This window comes from Lethenteron reissneri, chromosome 23, assembly GCF_015708825.2.
Source record: "Lethenteron reissneri isolate LAM-NWPU_2019-01 chromosome 23, ASM1570882v1, whole genome shotgun sequence".
NCBI classification, from domain to species: Eukaryota; Metazoa; Chordata; class Hyperoartia; order Petromyzontiformes; family Petromyzontidae; genus Lethenteron; species Lethenteron reissneri.
The window spans coordinates 8,845,748-8,855,171 of record NC_083801.1 but is presented as its reverse complement, the minus strand read 5'-3'; the positions used below and the strand labels follow the sequence as shown (position 1 = coordinate 8,855,171).

General features: G+C 42.3%; 1 protein-coding gene across 1 annotated transcript in view; it reads left to right on the top strand.

The window, feature by feature from the left end:
• The first annotated feature begins 3,447 nt into the window (after positions 1-3,447).
• Positions 3,448-9,424, top strand: part of ZNF804A (zinc finger protein 804A) — a 101,952-nt gene continuing 95,975 nt past the window's right edge. The window contains exon 1 of the mRNA XM_061557051.1: positions 3,448-4,306. Within this exon, the coding sequence (XP_061413035.1) occupies positions 4,196-4,306 (111 nt within the window). The 5' untranslated portion in view covers positions 3,448-4,195. The remainder of the gene's footprint in view (positions 4,307-9,424) is intronic.

Genomic DNA, 9,424 nt, shown 5'->3' with positions numbered 1-9,424 from the left:
AAAACGTAATAGGCTGATAATTCATACAGAATGCGTCAATGGAAGGTTCTGTATTTTATATTTTAGCAAGCGTTTCATACTCACGCCATGGTATTATTCGTGCAAACATTCACAATATTATATTTGTGTTGTCGATTTTGTCCGATAAAATGTCCTGCAAGCAGTGGCTCTGAAACGTCATGAAAGTGATTTAAAGCTTCGTGACTGCAGGGATTCATATTCTTGGTTCTTTCGGTAAAGTCACGTAGAAGGGAAACAATTAAATAATAAAAATATAAAATAATAAAATTCTCACGACGTTTCGACTGCAACACATGCAATCATCATCAGGTGTGAAAAAACAGCAATATATTTTGAAAAAAATGATTGTGTTGCAGTTAAAACGTCGTGAGAATTTTATTGTTTTATATTTTTATTATTTTATTGTTTCCCTTCTACGTGACTTTACCGAAAGAACCAAAAATATGTCATTAAAGTGGTTACACATAAAGCTACTTAATAAGTGCCCGTACATTCGGCTCACATTTCAGTGCTGTAGTTAAGTGCTTTAAATTTCCATCTCTTCTGCAGCTTGTTGACCATGTTACATCCCTCATGTAGCTGGTTCACATGCTATGCAGCTTGTTGACTATGTTACATCCCTCATTTAGCTGGTTCACATGCTATGCAGGCCAGAACATTGAATGAGTGGCCCACCATATGTTACTCACACTTTGTGAACTGTTAGTTATTTCATGAGATCACGTGTTATTACTTGTTGTGTGTATGTTGAACTTCTTACGTACCGTGCATAACCAACCGTACTAATCGGAGGTGTTATTTTTTTCGGCACTGGTATAACATGTTTCCAAGTATAAATAATCAATTTAAATAATGTTAACGTCATTTACTTATGTTAGTGGAATGTTAAATTGTGTATATTGTGGAGGAAACATGTGGTATTTCTTATCGAGTACGTAAAAACAAATGAATTCGCCACAATTTATAGAGTGCATGGGCAGCATTTGTATGGACTTTCCCATTTGCTTCCACACTCACGCTTGACATTTAAACAGGGAATTCATGTCCAAAACAAAGGTTACAATTTATAGCAACGCGTTTGCAAAGTCACGGTGTTTCTATTAATGTTAATAATGTGGCACCGTATCTGTGTGCTGTATATTAATGTAACGATATACCAGGCAAAACATCACACCGAAGCTTTACACAAAAGCCATCCTGAACAATTTTGTAGATACATTGTTGTCTATCAACAGTGACGCACAGCCACAAGACCAGCAAACAAACATCTACCAATGTCGAGCCAATATGTGGTGACAGTAGGTCTGTGTAGCAGTGACACAAACTATTTCTTACTCTACCCACTCCAAGACAAAGTGCAGTGTCCAGGTGCTGTAATAAGTCCGAGTCTGGACCTTACACTTTTAACCCAAGCAAGCTGTGTACTATCTCAGTGGGAACATTGCCACCAGTGAAGCAATTGGTGCTCCCCATCCTGTGTAAGGTATAGATTTTCCTCACTATATAAATACACATATGCCCAGCGTTGCGAAGATACAGGTAATTTTCACGAAGCAATGCCCGATATGTTGCATCCAGTTGCTCTCTGGTCGCATTGGAGCATGGATGTTGTGTGTCGTATCCTCATCACTGTTTATATGGTGCACCACCATATGGTGAATTCTCTGGAAACAGAATTGCAATTTTAAATTTGGAAATGTAGGCTGACACAATTAAAGCAGGATATTTGAAATGCAATCAAGTTCGAGTGTGTAAGTGGTTAAGGCTTGATGTGTCACCAATGTTCACTCATCCGATTATCTGATCTGCGTGGAATTAATTATTTGAAATTGTTCAAAGCAAAATTCTCAAATTCACGTTTAAACCAGCATTTTTGCCAAATGTACACAATTCTACATACATACGTATGGAACTTCAGGGCCTGTGCTGGCAGTGATGTACAAATACGGGCGAAAACAAATGCCTATAAACCTTCATCATTTACACTGCCTAATAACAAATAGACAATACAGAAGGCCAATGTTTCGGCAACGGCCTTTCTCAGCTGAAGGACCTTTGCCCAAACGATTGGTCGATAATATATCTGTCCTCGTGTAAGGGATTGCTAATGATCGCAGTGGCGACGTGTTTTTCACCCCGCACATATTCTCTACAATATGCTCCCCACCCCTTGTCCCGCTAAAGTAAAACACTTCCCCCCCCCACCACCACCCTTCAAGGATTTAGAGTGAGACGGCCAGGAGATTGACAGCAAAGATGTATGCGAGGCTGCCTTTGCTTGGCTGATGGAGTGGAGATGTGGGTGGTTGCAGATGAGCAGGCTTGGGATGTAATTCATTACCTGGGCTTAACAGGTTTGGCTGCTTTGGTCACCACCCTCGCTTCAACCCTGCCATGAAACGCCACCTTTTCCCATTATTACGCTGTGCCGCCTGCCGCACAGTGTGTTTGTGTGCACGTGCGAACGCAAGTATGCAATTGCGCTTCTTGGAGATGTGCGTGTTGTTTTGTTTATTTGGTTGCCTGCCTTTCAGTCTGTTTGACTTTCATTCTCTCTGTCACCCCCCCCCCATCTCCCCATTCCATATACGACTGTCTGTCATGCAAGGCTTCAGGAATTATCTATCTACCCAACAATGCTACTTCTCCACCCATGTTTTACAGCTGGTTTATCGAACCGAGCGGAAAGTTATTTACTAGAATAACCACATTATGCATATGCCGCGCGTTCCATTGCTCTGTCCCCCTACCCACCCCATCTGCGCAGTAATGTGAGGGAGCTCACACGCTGTGCCCACGTCAGGTTCATTTTGAGCACAGTTGGCCACTACTGGGCAGCATGTGTCTCATTGTTATGATTGAGGCAGCTGGCAAATTCGGTTCCTACATTTCTACATTGCGCGGTTGTCTGTTCACATTTTCGAGTGCGTCATGCAGGAGATTGCCACTTATGCGTTGAACCATGTGATGATAATGACATTTCAATCGTATTTGCAATTCGTAATTTATTCGATGCTAATCAAGACATTTGTATAAATAAAAGCTCTGCTTTCTATCCCCCCCCCCGCCCCAGTAGATTTATTTTAACCTTTATAAATAAAGATCTGATTGAATCGGAGCTAAGTTGCCCTGTCTATGCCGACGATGAAATTCACGCACGCGCACGCACGCGCACGTAGGCGCGCGCAATCACGCACGCACATTGCGCGCAATACACGGCGAACACGCAAAGCCACGTGCCAGACGTCCACAGGCAGCAGCAGCAACAACAGCAGTAACAGCAGCAGCAGCATGCTCCCAGACCACGCATTGCCAGTATCTCAGACTGGCTGTTTAGCTGAGCTGGGCTTGCTCCCATGTGACCATCTCCACAGCAAATGAGGCAACTTGATTTCACGGTCCTGAAAAAAAAACCAGCAGCCCTTATAGAAGAAGCCTGCAGCGTACGTTCCACAGTGATTCACGCGCAACGGAGAACGGACAGACGGAGGCAGGGAGCCACTGCAGATAGCAAGGCTGTCGAAAGCTTCTCCCTCCTGTTTAAAAGAGCAAAATAGCCAGCGTTAGAATTCCAAGCGAGTATGCCTTTGATTCACCACTTTTTTTCCGGACGTGCTTTAATGTGTCTCGCATTGCCCTTTCAGTAGAGAGAGACTGTTATTACTTTCAACTGCTGCGGGGCGTTTAAGTGTATGCAGATTAGCTTTCTGAGAGCAACAGAAGCCGCCCGCTTTACCGGCATGTGTACGGTTAACGCATTGAGTTGAGTGACAGTGACTATCTGAAGGGATTGGCAGCAGGATGTGTGAAGGGAATGCAGACGTGTAACATCGACAGCTGCGTCTCGATTTGCCTGGAGACTCGGTTGTCCCCGAGACAGCCAGTCGGCGGCAGCTCACAGCCGGGATCGTGCAACTGAGAGAGGGAGAGAGTCACTTTCTGGGAAGCATTAATGCTAAGTGATAGGGGCTTAACGAAGAAATGGATTGTGAGCATACATCCTTAATACTTGCTCACGATGTAATTTAGGACAACTCGGTCAGTGTTGACGGATTTACGCGATCGATGTTTACGTCGGCTGCAAAATATAGAACTGAGTTTAAAGTGTGACGCTCCAGGTGTTTCTTAGCCCTTCCCGGTCTTCTCAGCTCCTTTTCATTTTCACACCTGCAGCATGGCTTGCTACTACCTTGTCATCAGCTCCCCGCATCTGAGCAATGGCCACTTCCGCAACATCAAGGGGGTGTTCCGGGGACCCCTCTGCAGAGGTGGCAACAGAGAGCCGGTAAACGCTCTAGCGATGATCTCTCTTCCTGTGTGCGCGTGTGTGTGTATTCATATTTGTTGAGATCCTGCGTGTGTGAGTGTTACATTATCGAGATATTTTGGGTATGTGTTGATGCTGTTTTTATTAATAAAGGCCACAATAAGTGCGTGGACAATTGAACTCAAAATTAAGCAAGTAAAATGTTACAATATTCATGAATTGGAAAGTGTGTGAGATGTTTATCAAAGTTTTTTTGCATGCTCAGATATTGTACTTATACTATTTGGTTGGTCGAACGTGCTGTTAACCCTTTTTAGAACGATGAAAGTTTAACATAAATGTGCACATTCTTACAAATGTTTGAAAAGGTACATTTTAATTTTTAAAAAAATCGTTCACGTTACAATTTTGTACGTTTTGCTATTAGAACATTTAAAAAACTACCCAAAGCAAAATGTCCTATCAATACAATAATTATGGAGCGAAATAAAGTGATGAACCTAAATCACCCAGGAAGTGCCCGATTTAATTAGATCTTGAAAGCTAAGCGAGTTTGTACCTGGACGGTGGTTGAATGGGCAACCACCACCATGCATAACACAGGTGCTATAGGCTTCTGCGTGGCGACGCTTTTGGCAGCAGAAGCAGTGCAGCAAAATCCATTGTTGTCCTGTACATCTATGCTCTCCACTGACCAGCACATTGAAGTATGGTCAAATAGCGCCCATGCTCCGCATGGGCCGGGAAAGTCCTTGTTCAGCAGTGGATCGTTCAAGGGCTGTACTTGTACATGTTCCGTGGAGCAATGCCACTCGAGTAAACAAATCAAAGTAATGTAGATATGAAGATAGAACAATAAAATGAGCTTGCGTACAACCTTGCAAATCCTTGAGCTGTGACACTTCCATGTAATTAACTTTGATATACATTGCTTTGCGAAGCGTGTGATATAATGTTTGGCAGTCTGGGGACAGTGGATGAAAAGTGGTTTGATTTAAGAGATCCACATGCACTGCGTGACTTTGGTAATCTGCATGCTAATTGAATTGATTCAGCTTGTGAACAGAGAGGAACTTGCTTTACGAGTACCACTACTCGACACTGCAAACGGCAAAACTGGTGACGCTGGCACAATTGATGCAATCTGTGAAGCCATATGGTGGCACTTACTCGTGGGGGTTATGCGGACAGAACCTCAGAAAATAAGACGTACATACACAGGCGAAGTGGTGGAGGGGATGGTTAGAATAAGTATTAATGAGTCTGCCCTGCACACAGTGTTCATGTAATTATAAGCACTGGTGTAAACTTTTTACAAGGTGATAATAAAGACTGCATATGAAAGATATTAAAGGCGCTTTATTTTCGGAGTACTCTCGAGTCAATTGATATGCACGGTTAGTGTGTCGGTGCTTGCATTCGGGGTAATCGCTTAACTGCAGGATGAGCACACCACGTTTCAACATCTTGATATGGAATATGTGACGACTGTATTGGCAATCACGGAGAGTGCTTGGCTAGAAGGGGTGCTGGGGTTGCTCCCTGCTCCATCCAAATTCCCCCACCGGTACACCCAAGTTCACTCTCCTAAGTTCACTCTCCTAAGCGGTTTGTCACTGGTATGTATGTTAATCTTCTTTCGTACCGCACATAGCCAACCGTGCTAATCATAGGTGTTGAGGAAGGACAAGCAACTAAACACAACAAACCGTTTTAAATAAATTAGTTTTCAATCTAGATTTAAAAGTGCATAGCTCCAGTGGCTTCTGAATATCAGAAGAGCGTTCCAGACGGCCGCAGAAGCACATCTGAAAGTGCGCGATGCCATGACCATCTTTGTTAGATGACGAGCCAAAAATCCTCTGCGTATTATGTTTTATGTTCCTTGACGAGATAAGAAAGGTATTGTGGTTCATTTGTGACAAGCACTTTGTGTGTAATGAGTACGACCTTATGTATTGTTCGGCAACTGGAAGCCAATGCAGCTCAGCGACCATTGGTATGGTAGCCTCTCTCACAATAACTCTCCTGCCCCCCATTCGAGAGGAGCTAAAGCCACGCCGATTGGCAATATGTAACTTGCTCAGGATGCGAAGGTCCAAACACTTAATAAAGCACTTTCATCGCAGCAGGAAAGACTTGGATTTTTTAATGAAATCAGCCACTATCAATGTGATATTCATGAAATATGTAATGCATTTAAGTACATTATAGAAGTGAATAACGAGCACAGTTTTCTCTGAAGGACACTTCCTTAAGATCAGCTTGCAAATGGCGTTATGTGTTTGTGAATACATCTTCATACTGTGTTTCTCTCAACGCCGAACATGTGTTGCTTAAAGTGTCTCAGTTTGTACCACATTGTTTCCCGAGACACATTAAAGTCTGCGTAAATATTATTTAAGAGTAATTATAGCTTTTGTCAAAACACCCCCTCCAGATCTTCAGCTATTTGATCTACTAACAGATCACTCAGATAAAAAGAATTAACAATTTTGTGTTTGTCCCGACAGATGTCAAAAATACTTTGTTACCAACCAAGGCCCGTTATATTTGCAGCGTAAAAGAAATTGGAATAAATAAAGTGATCCATGCATTGTTCATTCAAATTGTTTAAATGTGTGTTTGCTGCAGATAATGAACCATTCATTGCCATGAACTTATACTCAATGGCATAACATGCCGTTAAAGAATTTCGTAAATGTCGCAGAGCTTCTGTAATTAAATGTGACGTTTTACATGACTCCTGCTAGCAAGATTCTAATTTCACTTCATTTTAAACGATACATTGAACTTATCTGCCATTTTATATATGATACAATTCAATGTGAAAAATATTTTATCACTGAATATTCACTCATTGGGGTGAAACATTATTCTGTGTTAATTTACCAAAAATACAGAATGCCATTACTTAATGACCTCTTCCACTCCAATTCCATACGTGTGCCTCTGTCCAAATCACCCAGAAAGTGATTTCTCACATTAAAGAATGTACATTTTGCTGAGACAAAACATTTTGCTGAGACAAAACAGCTTCTATAAATGGGTTTAGCGGTGGCTGATGCACTGTGCTATGAACCTGCTGACTTGAGTTTGACTCTTGGCCACGACTAACATCAGTGACAATTGGAATCAAGGGCGCCACGGTGGCGAGATGTTATCTCCCACGCCTGGTATACAGGAGGTCGTGGGTCGATCCTGACCTAACGTCTGTATATTTGGAGTTTTAATGTTCTCCCCATGGTCGCGTGGATTTTGCCCTGGCTTTTCCATCCACATTTAGAAACATGTATTTAGAGTATTTGGCTGCTAGAAATTTCCACGTGATAAGCCACTTCGTTGAGCTATCATTTGTGGGCCAGGTCGCTTCTGAAAAAGAGACACATAGCTCAGTGGGCCTTACCTGGTAAAATAAAAAAAATATATATAGTTTAGTTTATTCATAATCAACGATTTTTGGGTTTAGATCGCGTTTATTTATAAATGTGTCGTAACCCTCCACCACCCGACACGGCCAATCAGTAAAAATGTGTCACGTTGACAAAGACAAATAGTTCACTGCTTTAGCCCACCGGTGTGTTGAAGCAACAACATTTACAATTTGAGTACGACGTTTCGCTGGTAATTGCAATCAGCATCATCGGGCAATTCGCCAGAATGGTGAGGCTCTCCTGTGTCTCCCGTTCTTATATAGAGACACAGCAGAGCCTCACCATTCTGGCGAATTGCCCGATGATGCTGATTGCAATTACCAGCGAAACGTCGTACTCAAATTGTAAATGTTGTTGCTTCAACACACCGGTGGGCTAAAGCAGTGAACTATTTGTCTTTGTCAACGTGACACATTTTTACTGATTGGCCGTGTCGGGTGGTGGAGGGTTACGACACATTTATAAATAAACGCGATCTAAACCCAAAAATCGTTGATTATGAATAACATTGGTCGCGAAAGCCTACGTGTTAAATAGTTTAGTTTAGTTACCTGGTTCTCTGGGCCGACCAGCCATTGAGCAACCAACACTGACCAGCACGGTGAAGTGTGGTCAAACAAGCCCCATGACCAATGTGTGCATTTACAAATGGCTGTAAAAATAAATACAGTCTGATGAAAGTAACTGCGTGGTGATGATCTGGCACATTGCACTGCTCCCCAGTCCAAACTGATACAGGAATTGTTATATTGGAACAAAAATCTAATTTATTGAACAACAGGTCCATTTTACATACGATGTCACAAAGTTACAAACATATTGTAAAAAAAAAATACATTATCCGCTGTGGTAATACATTTTGAAATGTTATTTATTTTAGACAACTTGCCCAATTAGCTTTTTCAGTCGAGCGGATCAAAACAGGGGCTCGAATAACAGGACTGTGGCGGCGTACTCAGCTTGGCATCAGAACTACATGGGTTCAAATCCCAGGTGTGGATCAACTCAGGCAATCATCCTTTTGAAGCCTCTAAAATGGATATTACTTTGTTGACAGTCAACAGTTGTTGTCTTATGGATACTATAATATAGGAATGCAGGATTTCACCAGCGGTTAAGTACTCCCAACAGAGATAAGCATCAGTGTATGTGAATTTTTGTTAGTCTTGGGAACACAATAAAGGGCTTTAGAAGATAGACACAGAACAAGTGGGGTTGGAGATGAGGGAATCTGCTGTTGCTGGCTTCTAAAAGCAGAATCTGGTTCATTAGAGGATTCTGAGTGATACCACTGAGATGATGGTAACAGTTTGCCTCCAGCAGCCACGGGAGAAGATATATAGCAAAGCTTACACTCGTGAGCGTACTGCCAGACTTCTCAAATAGGACATTGTATGAATACTTTATAGGGCTAAGTTCATGCATATAGTAGCTGCATCACCGTGTAAGTCTACAAGACCTGAGTTTGTCCTGTGACCCCTTCTCAGCAAGCTGTCACCACACTATTTGGCCTTAAGAGTTCAACTTGCCTGGCACCGACACCTTATTGAGGTTACAGGGACTTAACAGAGACAGGCATTCACTGGATTTTAAAATATATTTGAATGGTGTCTCCTGCTTTTGTACAGTGCATTTGCATTCCAGAGGTGATGGCTGCAACCTAATTATACGCACATAAGAGCACTTTGCAAGGGGAGGAATA